Consider the following 18,816-nt stretch of genomic DNA (forward strand, 5'->3'; position numbering starts at 1 on the left):
TTTAACTCCTAACCATTGAGGAGTTGACCTTCCATCATCAGCTCAGCCACATAAAATTATTACCATCAGGCGTAAATACTGGTTTACCTTTGAAAAATACACTGAAAACATTACATGTGCCTATAACATTTAAAGAGTTCCCTCGATTTCTCCAGGATCCCATCATCAGACCCTGACTTGGTGCCAATGGGACCATCTCGGGGTTATACCCGTTCGATCAAAAAAAAAATTTTGAAAATCGGTCCACAATTCTCGGAGATATCGAGGAACATACATACAAAAAAAAAAAAAAAACATTCAGTCGAATTGAGAACCTCCTCCTTTTTTGAAGTCGGTTAAAAATAGTAACTTTGGATGGCTGTACCGCTGTATCTCCTAAACGGTGCGTCGTAGCGCAAAAATAATCGAATTTTCGTTCCCCTTTGATGCCCCGTATACGCTTATAAAAAAACAAAAAGTTAAAAAAAAAATAAAAAAAAAACGAAAAAAAATTTTTTTGTATGAAAACGCACCCAAAATCAAATATTGTCTAGGGCCCGTACCAGTTGCAGTTGGCACGTCTATAAAGCCCCTTATAGTTTTTTTTTTTAATTGGCTAAATACCTGGATGTTATGTCACAATTATCTGTGTTTGGAAATTAAAAAAGAAGACTTTGCCGGCCTTGACCTGCAAGGTTTGTATGAAATTCCATTATCTATCAATCGTCCTAGCCGCACCTGCAACGTCATACTTCGCTGCCAATTATAAGGCACATAACATCAATATTTCATACCATGTTTGAGAAAATATAATTCCTTGTAAAGGCATGACCCAGACAGGACAATTTTTTCCCTGTGCTTAAATTGTCTTAACAAATCATGTGATGCGAACATAAAAATAATTTCATATCGAATTGTATCCGACTAAAAACATTAAATTCAAACAATTTTATAACATGATTTTACCATAAAACACTTGAAATCGTACAAGAAATTGTATTTTTGACTCTTCCATTGTATTTATTCAGAACGCACCTTAAGTAACATTGCAATCTCAAAATGCGTGAAACGGAACGCACCCAAATAGATTTTTCTTCTTGATTCTTAAAGCTAGGAACACACTACGCGGACGTCCGTCGTGAATCGACCGCGGACGGGAATCTGGACAATGGAAATACACATAACCGTGCAAACCATCGGTCGACGGACGTGGACGTGGCCTTGAGCGCATGGACGTCCGATCGAAATCTGGCTCGCTGGATGTTTTGTTCCGTGCACACTGATAGGTCGCGGTCGCGGTCGATTTACGACGGACGTCCGCGTAGTGTGTTCCTAGCTTTATTTGAAACTTTTGTGGTGTCGGTTGGTGCATCGTGGAAATTGTAATAAACGCAAATTGACTTATTTCTGTGCAATTATGTTCCAATTGTTTTTATTGCGTGTTTCCTCGCTTTAGTGAGGTGAAAAGTTATATGTGTTACACACGGGATGCAAAGTTATTTTACCTCGTGTGTATAATGTGTATTGCAACACCTCTACGCTCAGGATTCTATTTTTGAACTACTCGCTCAGGATTCTATTTTCGAACCACTCGCTTCGCTCGTGGTTCACCATAGAATCCATTCGCTAGCTCGTAGTTCAACTCTAGAATCCATTCGCTAGTTCGTGTTGCAATTCCACACTCGGTTAAAATCTTTGCTCCCTTGTATAACAAATAACTATTTTTTGGTCTAGAATAAAAGTCAGTACCAATACCAATTTTTTGCTTTACTCCCCGTTGCGAAGGCGGGGCGGGTCACTAGTTCGGTAATGAAATAAAAAATAAATGGTTTAACCTATCTAACCGGCCTTTTTTTTTTTTTAGGAGGGGAAAAATGCATTACGCATACCACTCGGGTACGGGGAAAGACCCGAGTGGTTATGTGGGACTCCTTGGCCTGCCTTAACTCATTATACGTGTTTTTTTGTTTTCCGTTAAATTCGACATGTCGTTAGGTTCGTTATCAGGAACCACCCTGGTGGATATCACTAATAGTTAAATTCGCAAAAAAAAATTTTTCGTCGTTTTCATCCATACTAATATTATAAATGCGAAAGTAACTCTGTCTGTCTGTCTGTTACGCTTTCCCGCTTAAACCACGCAACCGATTTTGATGAAATTTGGAACAGACAATCTTTAGACCCTGAGACAGAACATAGGCTACTTTTTATTTCGAAAAAAAGGGATGAAGGGGTTGAAAAATAGGTTGAAAGTTTGTATGGTATTTCTTAATTTTAAAAGATAAAACCATGAAACTTTATATTTTAGCACTTGATAAGAAATCATTAAACATATATTTAAAGTCACATACAGGTCGAACGCGATTATTACCTTTAAAATAAACATGGTGGGAAATAAACATTAACTAAAAGCGGGTAGATTATATTTATTTGTCTACCCCGAACATTTATATAAATTAATATCGGGTAGTTTTGTGTTGTTTACATCTTCGGTGACATTTTGCTGGGACGTCAGTCTTCCGCGACCACGGCCAGTGCAACCTGGCCGAAACGTTGGGAAAAAAGGTAAAAATAATGTTAATTAATCGCGTTCGACCTGTATGTGACTTTAAATCGAAACGTTGGGAAAAAAGGTAAAAATAATGTTAATTAATCGCGTTCGACCTGTATGTTGTGACTTTAAATATGTGTACAAAGCGCGAGAACTTAAAGTGTTATATCATTAAACATCTTGATAAGGGATAGGGATAGGGATAGGGATAGGGATAGCGATAGGGATAGCGATAGGGATAGCGATAGGGATAGCGATAGGGAAAGCGATAGGGATAGCTATAGGGATAGCGATAGCGATAGCGATAGCGATAGCGATAGCGATAGCGATAGCGATACGGATACGGATACGGATATGGGTATCGTTAGAGGGATACGGATAATTGGTCGGCGGTCTCTTACAATCAATGTGCTCTAAGACGATCGTTGTTTGCTTGCTTGAAGATTACGTTTGCGATAAGTATAAGCAAAATGTAAAAAATTGTAAGGGATAATAGAAAAAAGTACTTTTTACCGATCATAGTGTCGAAATACGGGCTATGTGGGATGTTTATAAAGGTTTCCCCAGCGTATATAGAATTACCTACGCTGTGGTCGATGTGTAATATTTCTACAATCATTGCAAGCAAAAGTATTACGTGCAATCGAAATAATCGCAGATAAATATACCTACAGAGAAACCTAAGGATCCAAATGAAAATCTTAATGAATACTTTTATTACGCGGGCGAAGCCGCGGGTAAAAGCTAGTACATAATAAATGAATTAATTAGTGTGAGAGACCCTTTAGAATCATATTCAAGTTAGTGTCAAGTGATTGACGGCACATGTCAAAACAAATAACATTGGGAAGTGGAAGGCTGTCAAACACGTGTTCAGTAATTATTCTTATTTTTTAATAACTCGATAACCTTGGGTTAAGACGCTAGTTTCTTAGAGAAATTAATTGTATTTGATCTAAAGGACCATACCTTAAAATTAACGGAATTCAATAAAAACAGGGTGTATAAGTTTAACGTCTTTAACTCATTATAATTAAAATGAAAGAATCTAAGTTAAGAATGCCAAAATTACTACAAGCAGGTTGTGGGTTACATCATTCCTAAGTCCTATAAATAGAGATAAGCTTGCAGCCACGCTACTACTATTCGCGTGGCACTATTCGTAGGTTAGGTATTCGGGCCATTTTTTTTCAAAGTTGTCCACCCCACTTTTTTGTAACATGGGTATTTTTTACGCGATTATTACTCAGAATCGCGAGCTCTTTTGATCCTGATAGGAGAAAAAAATTGTCCCAAGATTTCTATACATTTTTTCGAATCTTCCATTCCGTTACCGCCATACAAAATGTATGGAAAAATGGTAACGGAATGGGAAAAAAACCTTGGGACACTTTTTTTCTCCTCTTGGAATTGAAAGAACTTGCGATTCTGAGTGGAAACCACATAAAAATTACCAAATCCAAAAAAAAAGTGGGGTGGACAACTTTGAAAAAAATGGTCCATTCGTACCACGAAGTAAAAAACAAATAGGAAAGTCATCAGTAATCAAATAGATAGTAATATAAGAACTGCGGTATTTAGATGGACCCTAAAGAGCGTTTTCACATTATCCGGTCCGATATCGGATGTAGGAAGGATGTCAATACAGACACATATCGGTCCTACATCCGATATCGGATCGGGTAATGTGAAAACACACAACAGTATTGTTTTTTTTTTCATACTTACCTACTACTCAAATCTAACACGACTTTAGCATGAGTTAAAATAAAACTATTTTGAATTATTTCTTTATGAAATAGGAGGCAAACGCGTTGACAGATCGTCTGATGGTACGCGATCACTGCCGCTCATGGACACCCAAAAAACCAGAAGGGTTAGGGGTGTATTGTCGGACTTGATAAGATGGGTGTAGTTTAGGTACGCTATTTTCTTTATTTTTGCTTTTTCTCTTACTTTTATTCGCAGGTTAGATAGAAAAACTTTTAACCGTAATAGTGAAGTACGTACTTAGAACCTAGTGGTCTTAAACGTGCCCAGTAGCTCCGCACATAATGTAAATTACGATCTACACGTCAGATAATACAATTTAAGGTACCCTGCAAGCTTTACAATTATTTTTTACTAGCGTCCTTCTGAGTAATAAATAAGACTTAGTGTATGTAGGTATAATAAAGGATAGTGCACCTACAATTGGAACTAAAACTGATTCAAAGGGCGCCTGAAAAATGTTACAAACCATCACTTTTGAGAAATTTTGTACTTTTACGTAGCTACTACTTATACGACGTTATACAGTGCGTTAGTGTATAAAACTGGCAATAATAATATGATCCACTAGCAATCCGTTGTGTATATCAGCAAATCGTAGGTGCTGATTTTTGTCTTCTAGCCTCTTCTCTCTCTCTTAGCCTTCTGGCCTCTGTCTGTAGGTAGTAGGTACATTATACTGGTCACTGGTATTTTAAAATTTTCGATACCTAGTCGATTTTCAATTAATGCTGAACTCCAGGTCGTAGACCCAAAACGCGAATGTGCGTGAATTTGACTAGGTAATAAATTTAATGTGTTTTGAAACTAATTTGGCTTGTATAAATTAGACTGGAATACAGATTACTGTCGAAACACATTCATACTTGAAACACACAAGTCTTTTTGTAAAAAGTTAAAGCTTGAATTGATTAGCACTTGTTTTGGTTAAGATAATTCTTCTTGTATAAACATGTTTATTCTAATTGTAAAATAGAACGCATTCTAATAACATACTTACATTAAGCTTTTCTTTTAAGTTTGTATTTCTGGTTCTTCTTGTAAAAGGACACGCACTCCATTAAAATTTAAAGCTCTCCTTTTAAAGTGTAAATTTGTGTATTTATCCTAGTTATAAAATTACCATTTTATTATTGTTTTATTTAGATAGGTAATTTAATCAAGTCATAACTGCCGCAAAGTCTATAATAGTGATGAAATGACCATATTATAAAGGTAAACAATACTAAAGATGTTAAATAGGTAAAAAAATACATCATAATATTTTCATTTACGACATTAAAATGATAAGAATAAAACAAAAATAAAATGGTAAATTTTGTAAACGCGCCAAATACACAAACGTCGGTATAAAAAGTGTCGTGGCTCATGTTGTGCCGTTCTCTAGAATGTTCTCCGTTTTGTATAAGAAACGTTCTCGCTCAAAGAAACGGAGAACATTCTCGAGAACGGCACACCTTATAGTCGTGGTGAAGAAGAGATTTACCTAATTTGAATGGAATATGTTCCATTTTTACGACAAGAATGACACTTTTTATAAAAAGAATTAAACACTCTTAAAAGAAGAGCTTTACTTCATTTGATTGGAATACGTTCCATTTTACAACAAGAATGACACTTTTTATAAGAAGAATTAAACACTCTTAAAAGAAGAGCTTTACTTCATTTGATTGGAATACGTTCCATTTTACGACAAGAATGACACTTTTTGCAAGAAGAATTAAACACTCTTAAAAGAAGAGCTTTACTTCATTTGATTGGAATACGTTCCATGTTACGACAAGAATGACATTTTTTATAAGAAGAATTAAAGACTCTTAAAAGAAGAGCTTTACTTCATTTGATTGGAATACGTTCCATTTTACAACAAGAAAGGAACTTTTTTGCAAGAACAATTAATGCTCTTGAGTAAATTATCTTGGTTACTTAGAACAAGATATTTTCGTTCTTGGGTCAAACTTGGGCTTTTAAAAAAAGAGCCTTACATCATTTGACCGGAATATGGGCCATTTGACAACAAGAACTAAACGCTCTTGAGTAAATTAACCAGCTATTTAGATCAAGATATTTTCATTCTTGGGTCAAACCATTTAGATTAAAAAATAAGAACTTAACATATTTGGGCAGAATATGGGCCGTTTAACAACAAGAACAAAACGCTCTTGAGTAAATTATATCAGCTATTTAGAACAAGATTTTTCGTTCTTGGGTCAAAAAATTTAGCTTTTAAAAAAGAGCTTTACATCATTTGAAGAGAATATGTGCTTTTTTACAATAAGAACTAACACTCTTGAGCCAATTTTTAATATTATTATTGTGAAGTAACACATATTCTCTTCAAATGATGTAAGGCTCTTTTTTTAAAAGCTAAATTGTTTGACCCAAGAACGAAAATATCTTGTTTTAAATATGTTCATTCTTGGGTCAAACAATTTAGCTTTTGAAAAAAGAGCCTTACATCATTTGAAGAGAATATGTGCTATTTTACAATAAGAACTAACGCTTTTGAGCCAATTTTTAATACTATTATAAACAAAATACATTCAATCTTCAATTAAGAAAAGGAATAATTATGTCAAAATGCTTTCTCTCTTGAAACAACAGTTATTAGCTTTTAGTGGAAGAGATATTTAAAATGTTGATACAAAAAAGTAGTTCTTGGTCTAAGAACTATAATGCGAAACATTTTATATCTTAATCTAAGTAATTCTCCATTTTCCTTATATCGAAATCCCAAAAGATCTTGACTCAAATAATATTACTTGCTTCAAGTAATTTTTTTTTTCTGTGTACCTAGAGCATATTAATTGCTAACTATGAATAAATTTATACCGTCTCGACTCTTTTGTTTGTTTATGATAAGGAAAAGTGGCCTTAGAGATCTCTATAGCTGATTAATATTAGGCACGATATTATAAAGTATTTCATTTTATTATTTTACTGTTATTTAAATTGTATGACAGTGAGTAGGCACAAATCTGCTGAAGATTGCTGGTGATTCCTGCAATGTCGTTCAAGGATAGGTATGGTATGGTACTGGTCCATAGTAAATAAGTTATTACATTTGATCAGTTAAGTAATTATTTAGCTCCGATAGTACCTAGGTGCACATAACCCACAGAACTTTATTTATATAGAAGAAACAAGTTCATATATTTGTATAGGGGCCGAGCGTGTCAAATTTTGTACTGAAGTTGTTTCTTGCCTGTAATTTTAAATATGTCTCAGGCTCTTGATTGTTCATAATTTTTGTGTTGTTGCAATTGAATATCACGTAACGAGGCATTTTTTATGTTTTGATTGACTTCAACTTACAAAAATTGACGCCCGAAAGCTGCAAGCTGCGATTAAAGACGGACAACTCAGTGGATTTCACTGAGTTCATTTGACACGCTAAGTAGATACGTTTGCTTGATCTATGGTATATATGACATCTGTGACATAACCAGACGCCTTGATACGAGAGTTCTCGGAAGATGGGTGTATAGAGACAAAGACATTACCTATTCCGAAAGAAGATATCTGATATCGCCAGCATTTTCTCCAGACTAAGGTCTTCTGATGTCTATTCATCAGACATCGCAAATTCCTATATTTCTTACTCGTTACATATTCGTTACTATTTTCTAACGTTTGAAAACACATTAAGGTTGGGTATTATGGCACACTAAAACTGAATGCCTAGTTGAACGTTAAATTAGTTGACAGAGGCCAAGGTTCTCGCGGTAGTACCGGCCATTAACATTCCGATGTCCATACCCACACAAGACCTGTTTCTAGATAAGAAAACTTTATGCTAAAGCAGCCTGCAATCGCGCCCGTTATGCAAAGTCAGGGTAAATTGTATTAGTATGTTACATTAATTAACTGCGAAAGTAAATTACCGCTGCTTAGGCACACATTCGCAGCGAAAGCTTAATAGTTTTAATAGTATGCAGATTAAACGGCAGCCTCGCGCTTTTAGTTCATGTTTGCTAACAAATAACAATGTTGCATTTCCGGACGCGTGCCATGGTCACATCGGAGTCGCGTTAAAATAACAAAAGTTAAATCCTAAAGGGGTTTTGCTATTTTAAAAACGGATTTAGAATAGCAACAGTGTGGCCGTGAAAAGAGAATAGGCGGGCGGCTTCGGTGTGTTGTTCCCTAGGATCTTTGAGCGTTCCATTCAGTTGAACCAGCACAAGGTGAGGTCTCTAGATCCGAAATAACTGTGAGCTCATATGTATTCTGGTGGAGTCGAAAGCTCCAGCAAGCAGTTGGTAGTTTGGGTGGTCGTATGGGCGGGGGCGGCATTTATCAACTCGAGGTAACTGTTGCGTGTACTCGCACCCGTTTTGTACATAGTTTGAGAACAAAGAGCTTTCACTTGACCAACCTTTAATTACCCCTTGGTTTTGTAAGATCATAAATAATCTGCTGATCTATTAATCATAGCAGCAAGATTTTTCGTAATAGGTACCTTTCCGCTTACTTTTATACTCCAGAAATGGAAAAAAGTAGCTACTACTGCTATTAAGTAGTATTAGCTAATGGTTATTACCGTGCTAGGGCGCGAGCATGATCAAAAGGCCATAAACAGGGAAAACCACGAGTCCCAATGCAAACTACTTAGTTCCTCAGTGGTGCTAAGGGCAAGATTGGCTAGAGCTACGAGGTAAAAAGAAAAATAGGTATTAGTATGTTTCTTTTGGGAGGCACATTCAGAAGCACGCTCAAAATAATAGAACCTTGCATCTTTACATCTTTAGTTAAAAAGGTTAGCCGTTATAAGGCGCTCTACTGGAAATAAATACCTGGTATGTAGCCTAAAAGTAAGAGCCTTAATTGGTAGGTATAATTACAGGTGGTGGTGGGAGAAATATTTTTAGACATAAGGGGGAGTTGAACTTTCTGCGAATCAGGGACAATTTGAATTTGACGTCATTATTTTATGAATAAGTTCATCATCTAGACTAGTACAAAGCCTTCACATTGAAATTCCGCCCATGGAAGCAAAGGTCTCGCTAAATATGCGCGTCAAAGTAAAGGAATGTATTACGTTGGTTTAATTGGAAAAACGCGATGGGGGTGCGAGGTCAGTTGAGTGGGCTCCCTCCTCCCATAATAGGCAGTTACGATACGATCTCAGGGCGCGCAGTCGAGCTGGGTGCTCGGTGCTCGCCAGTGCCGCGCCGCTCGCCCCAACGGTCGCGAACCACTGGTTCGCCAATTGTCACCAAACATTGACAATTTTCGAATGTGAAATACAGAGACAACTCCACGTATGGGTGCCGGCTAGCATTGGACCCATGAAATATGGGCTGCACGAGCAGCGCTCCAACTATGGCTCCAGCGAATGCCACAGGTCTGCATTTTGTCATTCTATTTTTGTTTGTTTTGTATTATTTGGGTTGAGATTTGAGAAAAAAATCTCGTAAATCTTTATTGAATAGGTACCTACCTATTATACCTAATGTTCATGGCCAGAAAAGTTTTGGAACAAAATGAAGCAAATCATATAATTAATTATTCACATTTACATAAAACATTACATTTTACATTAAACTTTTAATATTTACTTAAAAAAGAAATTAGTAATTTACTTTTGTTTTATTCCATACGAGCGTGCATTGTTTCGATGATAACAATAAAATTAAAATTTTGAAAAAAACCCCGACATAGTGGTGTGCGTGTGGATTGAGGAGTACCTTCCGAAAATAAAAAAAACTATGCTGATCATTTAGTAAAAGTTCTAAAACAATTGTAAAACGAATCTCTGAATTTGTAAAAAGATAAATCAAAAGATACAGTCATTAACATGTGCTCACTCAGTTCTCACAAACTACCAACGAAAACAGTGAATGTATTCATTTAACATATAATATTTATATACTAACATTTAGTAAAAAATATGCCAACTTACCTCTATAAATTTTAGATCACCTAGTGACGTATTTAATTTTTTACAAATAGTTTCTTATGCTCACTCATAGGGTTGCAAATAGAAAAAAAACCAAATGTTTTTTTTCAGAATTGTGAAAAAAAAACATGAAAAAAACCGAGCACCATGGTTTTTTTTTTAAATATGGTTTTTTTTCAGATGAACAAATAATTCGACAATAACGGTTTTTCGTGAATTGTAACCGTGTTTCAATAACAATAACGTACATTTTAATTCGATTAGCATTCAGTATACAAACGTTTATTGGGAATCCCCGATGCGGCGTGCAGCGTGGAGAGGCGGTGGTGTTGCCAACAGAAAATAGTGATAACTACCTACCAACTACAGATTCGTAAATGTTACTTTTATAAGACCAGAAATTAAAGTTATTTGATTAAATTCGTTTAATAGTTAACATTAAGTTTAAAAAACCGTATAAAAGTATTAACTGCTTTGCAAATTTTGAGATTTTGTACATTAGAAAAAAACATGCTCCAGAAAAAAAACTGTTTTTTTTCACGGTTTTTTTCATGTTTTTTTCAAGCCAGAAAAAAACCGTTTTTTTGCAACTCTACTCACTCAATCCTCACACTTTTAAAAAACCCAATTTTGATGAAAAACATAAGATTTAGACCGCTATTACATGTGTATAGTTTAGTAAAAGTGAAATGGGAATTTGTAAAATACAAAACGAACCACTAACGTGTCAGGTTTTTTTATAATAAATTTTTGTAAGTTCTCACTCAGTCCACACGTTTTGAGAAAGTTAAAAATGTAAATAACTTAAGATTTGTAGCACCACAGACACTCGAAAGTACTTCAACATTTAGTAAAAAATTTTACTAAATATCCACCATCTAATATTTTATATTCGTTGTCTGGTTTTAAAGATATTCAGACATAACTTTTCTCATACAAATGTATCATGTAGGGTGACCACACTTAATTTTTTTTATTTTCGGAAGGTGCTCACTCAATCCACACGCACACGACATAGTGGACCGATTTTCATGAGACATTGCTAAGAATACACCCGACTAACTAAGCTTTCAAACAAAAAAAAACTAAATCTACATCGGTTCATCCGTTCGGGTGCTACGATGCCACAGACAGACAGACAGTACAGACACGTATAACACCCCGTCGTTTTTGCGTCGGGGGTTAAAAAGAGGGTTAGGTACAATTTTTCTTTTTTACAATTCCTGTATACATATGTATATTTAATCCCTAAAATAATATTAAATAAAATAATTATACCTATAGGACCTTTAATTCTGCTTTTCTCGGTAAGATAATCAGTTTTAACTTTTAGGTGTACCTATCTTGCTATGTGTTGAAGGTGTTCCTAAGCCCTCATATTGTTTTCTTTGTTTGTTTTGGTAATTCATGTCTCGTGCTTGTGTAGCTCTCGAGTTGCTAATTGAAGCAATATTAAACAAAGTTTGCCTTTTCCGTTACTTTTATTACGTCCTGAATTTACATATCTAATATCTGATAGGTACTTGATTAGGTACTATAGTAATATTTTATTACTTTGCCCTTGATTACACGTAAATAATTTATAACATTTTTGTTTTCTGTGAAGAAAATGAAAACTTGTATGCCAAATGAACCCAAGGTTTTTTATTTCACAACGATTAAGTACTTTGTGCTAATCTCGTAGCGCTATTACTAATACAGCGTAGCAGTTAACAAGTCATTGAAGATTTTATTATTTAATAATAATTTCGTTTTCAGAAAGAAACATATCATTTGCCGACGAAGAAGAAAAGCCAGCGGAAAAATTAAATAAGATGGAAACCCAAACACAAGCCATAATTGAAAATAAGGTGCTTCCCAATATGTGTGATAATTTAGATGATTCGATACTATTATCTGAAAATGGCAAATGTATATTAGATACTGCAAGTCAGCGAATAGATAAAGGTGAGTGGAAATTAAGTATTATCTATAGCAAAGACATATATAACTCCGTAAAGACAGATAAAGTCTAAGAAAAAAACGTACCTCAGTACCATACAGAAAAAGGTACGGTGGCCTAGATGGCATTACACCTTTGGGGTACGCTCAGCTAGATGGCGCTAATATTAATATTTGACATTTTAAAACATATCAAGCTAAGAATATGGACCAAATTGTCAAAACTGAGGTTCAAAAGTTTTAAGCCTGTGTCAAGAGATGGCAGTCTATGTACTGTAATTACACATTTTACTTCGACAGTACCTCTCTATAATACTCGATCCTCTTTGTCTATAGGTAGGTGTTAAGTTGCCTGCACCATATACATAATTACGATACAAGTGCGTAAACAAGGAAGTTCGAAACGAGTTGCGATAAATTAAAACACGACCGAAGGGAGGGACCGAACCACTTCTCGCACTAGTGCGTAAAAAAGAGCACCATCTGTACTGACTACTGACAAAACAATTTCGTAGGTTACCTATTTTAAATACAACTATGTATTTTAAATAATACCACAGAAAAAAATATTAGTACAAAATAATACGAGAACTTTGAAAAGTTATATGTACATAAAAGTTAAGTACGAACACTTCGAACAAATGTTATAAATGTGAGATATGGTCTGATGGTTACCTGGATGTGGATATATATGGTGCTAAGTGCTACTTAATCTCGGATTCGGTGATTTCTTTGTTTTATGTAAGTATTGGACTCCGGCGGTTTATGTAGACAAGCTATTTCTAGATGATCTCTTATTCTATTGTATAACTTCAAACCACAACGATTCCAAATAAATTCCGGAATAACGCCGCAGATCGGTGTTCTAGGTGACGATGAGAACTAATTGGTGCCAACAATATTTCCTACCAATAAATTCTTTACTAAGCCGCGAGCACGACATCCGTTCGTATAGGAACTACCGCTACTTGTTAAAATATTACAGGCATTTAATATTGCAAGGGGCACGAACACTACGAACAGCGATCTTTGCGATAGCTCGGCCTCTTCTCCATTAAGCATTAGGTCAAATTATTTATGAGTGTATTTAGGTACATTGGCACGCTACACGCTTAGGTAACTATTAGCTTGTACAACTAAAATAATATCTTAAGTAAGTACATACATACATCTTTGAACGCTGTCTTTATGAGCTCCTTAGACCTTGTGGCCATTTTACATCTATTTTCGACATCGACAGTATTCAACACCTATATTTAAGGGATAAACTTATAGGTATACCTACCCTACCCACCTTCTCATTTCCGTCTAAGCATTTTTCCTGATGAGGAAATAATTCACAGCAGTTTAAATTACCATTAAATGAAGTGAGTTGAATATTAGCTTAGTGCGGAAATGGAAAACGACGCGACGACAAATGCTAAGGGTAGGTAAATGACCTTAAAAGCTACTGATTTGACCCCATGGACTTTCAGTAGTTAAAAACTTTGCAAACAATATAGTAATTGTGGGTATTCTTGCTAAACCACGCTAATCTAGTGACTACTTATGTACCTATGTCTCAAAGAATTAAAATAAATAATCATCGTCATGAAACTACAGAATCTACAGATAACTAAGGAACCCTAAAAATGTCACGATTTAGAATGATAATGCATAACATATCGGTTTTTATACACGTAGTCTACCTACCTGGTATGCACTATCACAGAATATATAATAGTACAAGTACAGAAGGCCCACTGCTTTGAAGTTCACGAAATGCCGCCTTTTTAAATGCCTACAAAATGATTACAAAGAAACGAGCCGCACGTGCGCAGCGTCGGACGTTAGGGTTGCCTATGGATTAAAAAAAATTAATACTCAAATAAAATGTTATGCTATTATATTCAACTCTTGGGTACTTTCTAGGTATATATATACAGTATTTATATATTTTTGTTTAAGTCCCAACGTCACAAGCCTGATTGAACGTTTCCGTGGGGCATGAATGACATAATCAATAGTAGATCTGTGTAAGATTGTCCTATTTTATTCATGATGTTTATTTAACTAAGCATTATTAGCCATTCCACACGCGGATATCGCATATGAACCTTTAAAAAAACTCGCGTCGTATAGTAACAATAGAAAGTGCGAACGTGCGTTCCGTGAGAATGCGAGCCACCCCTGATTAGGCCGCGAACTCGCGGCCGCCCGCATGTACTTGTAGCGCGGCGATGGAATCGCAGAGTGAGCCGCCCCTGGCACTATGCATTGCAATATTTGCAATACACCAAATTCAGAATTTATGTTTAGTTGAAGTTGGCATTTTGTACGCGTATCTAAGCATAGTATAATAAAGAGTACTATCGTACAGTATGGCCATTCCCGCTCCCCGCTGAAAGGGCCGCCCACCCCCTCTCGGTTACCTCACAGTTACCGCCTGTTAAAAACGCGAACAGTCAACCTGTCATATCTCACTCATACAAGCATGGTTCACCTACACGAGCTTAGAATGTGTGCTAGGAACACGCCTCTTTCATATTTGATCGCCAGAGTCCGAGATGTGGCGTACCGCGTAAGTGAGTGACTGTGTAGGTAGTTATTAGTTACCTACAGGCGATAGCCGACATTGTAGAATTATACGAAGCAATAATCTACTAGCATTATATCTTTTAAGAGTATATTTTCTTCATAAAATAACTAATCGAACACATTATCGTCCATAGCACTTTTCTGATTGCATCCTAATGAAACCAATAGTGCATGTCTGACTGTAGGTATCTACACTATTCACCATCAACCAGGAAACGAATCCGAGCTTATTGGACTTTTAATCACCAATGCAGTTTATGCAGTATGATTATTCAAGATTTCAAGTTAATTGGAAAATGAAATGGAACCGCCAAGTCACCGTAAACAATCAACCAAGTTATTAAAGTTTACAGATTATTCACTTTCTCGTGCATTATGCATATCACACTTGAATTTTTCACTACCTCGTTAACCTGACCGCGTCTCTAGCCTTCGCGCTTGTTTTATTTCATTAATTTTATTTCGGTATGACGTGACGGTATATTTTTAAACTTCGCCACCATAAACAGTAGAGAAAGAGCCGAACAATTATATGCAAATTTGCCTCACGCTTGCGAACCGAGTCGACTTATGGTATCTGTTTTTATTCAACATTTTTTGTTTACTGTAATTTATTTTACCCCGTCTCGCGGTCTCCATATTTAATTAAAAGCTAAATTAGGCACTTTTACCCTAGTGTTTGGCTGAGCTGAGCTGCAATATTGTAAAGGTTTTCCTTTAGTTACTCTATACGTCACGCACGACTATAGGTAGAGTCAACCAATTTGAATCATAGGCCACTGTAGAACCTTTGCACATTAAACGTCAATGTGACTTCTTATGGCAAATAGAACACGACTTAACCCTTAAATGCATGATTTTTTCTTTTAAAGAGATAATAATATAATGTGATAGACGATAGACAATGGTTTTCTGACTCTGGGAAAAAAAATAAAAAAAATATTTAAGATCGATTTGTATACTAAATCAGTCTTAGAAGTTAAATAGGCCAAATCTTATTTATATACATATATCGTAATTGGTAAGTTTTATTTAAAAAAATGACTACTATTAAAAAGGTTAACTATTTGTGAAACCTTTAAGATAAAATGTTTAAACATAAACTAATTTCTAACTCCGAAAAAATCAGCCTAAATCACATACTAAAATAATCACCATCGTCCTGTTTTTTCACACTTTTCCGCCACTTCATCTTAATACTTAAATAATAAATAGTAAATCATTATATTATTTAATTGTTTATTAAATAATAATAAGTAATGAATAATAATTAAGCAATAAATGTGATTTTGGATAGTTACATATCGAGCCACGGGCCATCAAAGATATGATGCATATATACATCACCATGCATTTAAGGGTTAAATGAGAGAGGGTTCTAGAGTGGCCTAGGATTCAAATTGGTTGACTACGCTAGGTGTGTCAATTATTGAATCCTACAAGCTCTTCGTTGGGCAGGAAATTATTGTAGTGTAGGTGACTGTAATAATATAGACCAAGAACTGATCTTATCATGTATTTAAAATATTATACGGAAATCTCTATTATAAAATAAGTAGGTTAACCTAATAATGCAACTCAACCTATAGAGTAGGTAGATATCGTGTTACAATGGTCGAACGGAATGTAATATTTATGAAACGTATTGTTTGTTGTTTACCAGCCTCCCCATTTTCCACAGTTTATATGTTTCTCTGTTTCAGATGTACAGACGGATAATTTTAGGATAGGTAATGAAAATGCCTGGGACGAAAGTTTTAGATTAATGCAAGAAGAAAAAGAACAAACTCCAAAGTTAGAAGAAGTGGTCGAGCAAGTGGTGGAGATGTTACATTCGGAGAACACCGAGAGTGCCAGGAGTACTCCCGAGGAGCCGGAAGCTGTCGTCGAGGTAACGGAGGTTAGCGAAGAAGTAGAGGCTGTGCAAACTGCAGAAGACCTAGGCAAAAAGTAAGAAAATGTTGATCTTGAATAATTTGAATATAAAGAGAAGTATTTACCTCAAAAGTCTAAGTAATAAAACATGGTTGTTTCCGTTAGTCCGTGCCAAAGCCGTGCCGTGACACGATCCAATATCTGATGGCAACGAAGATGGCACCTAACATGTAAGATATAGGTCCTATCTGATATCGGGTCGGATATATGTAAGTGAAAACGCTCTTATGTTGCGGCTTCGTCCGTCTATCAAATGACGGAAATTGACCCACACCACACGTACCTACCCAACATTTTATTTGTACTAAATGTTAACACCGTAACAAACAGATTACTAACATTGTTTTCCAGTTACGAGCACTTAGAAGAAATGGTAAGCCCGAGTCAGTCGGAGAGCAGCCGGGCCACCCGCTGGGAGGCGCTGGCCGACATCGCGGCCGAGCTGCCACCCTCACTCGCCGTCGACCCCCTCACGGGACAAATCTACACCTTGAAGTGAAACATTCTTGAACGCTAGTTGATCTCCATGGAGTTCATTGGCGATAGATCGCACAGAATGGAGACAAGAGGATGTACTCGTGTAGTAGGTACAAGACTAATTTTGGGTAGCTGGTTAATTTCAGGGCCTAGCTCAATTGAATTTCTTGAACAACAAAATTCAAATTAGAAACATAAGCAACCAAATGTAGGCTATTCCGAAATTATCGGTGCTGAGCCAGAACAGTAGAAATGCATTTACTCTATGTACCTGATCGGTGCGGAATGCAGAACCGTGGAGTAAAACGTTCAATTATAGGCACAATCACACAAGCACTGTGGATCGAGATATTCGCACAGATGTAAATATAAATGAAATATTAGATAGGTAAAAGTTAAAATAATTATGTTTACCAGGTAAACGTGTATGATGTGTCTAAATTCACTTCGTGGTTTATATTTAATATGTGAGTGACCGGGCTATGCTCGGAAAAGTCGGAAAACATTGATTTTAAAACTAAAACTGCGCGTTTTCTCAAGAGATAATACGACTTTTCGTCCCCGAAAACCCTATACAGCAAAAGTCATCAAAATCGTTGGAGCCGTTTCCCAGATCGCCACGATATATAAATATATACTATATATGTATATTGCTTGATTAAAGGTATAAGATAATAGCGCTATTTGTTTCTGAACCAGGAAGTGAGTTGTGGCAGAAGGGTAACAGTTTATGCAAAGGTAGCAAAAATTTCAATTCCATGATAAGAATCCATACTAATATTATAAATGGGAAAGTGTGTGTGTCTGTTTGTTTGTCCGTCTTTCACGGCAAAACGGAGCAACGAAATGACGTGATTTTTTAAGTGGAGATAGTTGAAGGGATGGAGAGTGACATAGGCTACTTTTTGTCTCTTTCTAACGCGAGCGAAGCAGCGGGCAAAAGCTAGTATCAAATAAAATATATTTTTTTTTGTGATCCAAAAATATAAAGATATTAGGATTATAAAACCATTAGATCAATATACATTCTCGTTCAGATACTGTGTTTTATTCTACCTACATTTCTAGGACCTATTTTTTTTATGTAGAACAATATCTTGTTGCCTGGGCTTTATGTCTAGGAAAATATTTAGAATGGATTATATTATAGACCTTCAATTATTACGGAGTTGTTTGTTGCAAATGTACCCTAATTAACTAGTAAAAGAGTCCATTCACAAGGTTTAGAAAGGCTTTTAGCTAATCTAAATATATAAAAGAAGATAAGAAACCGCTGGTCCTAGAGGTCCCAAATTTGGCACGTAGGTTCCTTATGTAGAGGAGCACTATTTATTTTATTTATTTATTTATTGTTATTAAAATACAGTGACAAACTTATATCTAACATATAGTCCCACAAAACTCTGGAACAGAATAAGTTTGTCTGTGGGATCAACAGTCTCTCAATTACATAAACTTAACAATTAACTTTAAGAAAAGTCGTTGAACTTCTTAAATAATAAATAATATAAATTATTGTAATATATTTAGGTAATGTTTTTTTAGCATATTTTTAAATTTGTTTGGATGCTTTTCACTTCGGATGGCTTCAGGTAAGCTATTGAGCAGATATGGAATACGCTTTTTTAGCGATCTGTCACCAAAATAATTATGAATTCTAGGCACAGATAGCTTACCTGTAGCC

General features: G+C 35.7%; 1 protein-coding gene across 1 annotated transcript; it reads left to right on the plus strand.

Moving 5' to 3' along the window:
* The first annotated feature begins 9,029 nt into the window (after nt 1-9,029).
* LOC125231693 lies at nt 9,030-18,168 on the plus strand. The gene is made up of 4 exons (XM_048137224.1): nt 9,030-9,647; nt 11,961-12,149; nt 16,424-16,670; nt 17,007-18,168. Exons 1-4 carry the CDS (start codon nt 9,599-9,601, stop codon nt 17,152-17,154), a joined length of 633 nt encoding a protein of 210 aa, XP_047993181.1. The 5' UTR covers nt 9,030-9,598; the 3' UTR covers nt 17,155-18,168.
* Nucleotides 18,169-18,816: the final 648 nt, after the last annotated feature.

Source organism: Leguminivora glycinivorella, chromosome 12 (assembly GCF_023078275.1).
Source record: "Leguminivora glycinivorella isolate SPB_JAAS2020 chromosome 12, LegGlyc_1.1, whole genome shotgun sequence".
In the NCBI taxonomy this organism is placed as follows: Eukaryota; Metazoa; Arthropoda; class Insecta; order Lepidoptera; family Tortricidae; genus Leguminivora; species Leguminivora glycinivorella.

What these genes read in the sequence shown, in the direction of transcription:
- LOC125231693 (XM_048137224.1), top strand. Translation starts at nt 9,599, where the DNA reads ATGGGCTGCACGAGCAGCGCTCCAACTATGGCTCCAGCGAATGCCACA. An exon ending in AAGTCAGCGAATAGATAAAG is followed by an intron (nt 12,150 to 16,423) that starts GTGAGTGGAAAT and finishes TCTCTGTTTCAG; the next exon opens with ATGTACAGACGGATAATTTT. An exon ending in GCAGAAGACCTAGGCAAAAA is followed by an intron (nt 16,671 to 17,006) that starts GTAAGAAAATGT and finishes ATTGTTTTCCAG; the next exon opens with TTACGAGCACTTAGAAGAAA.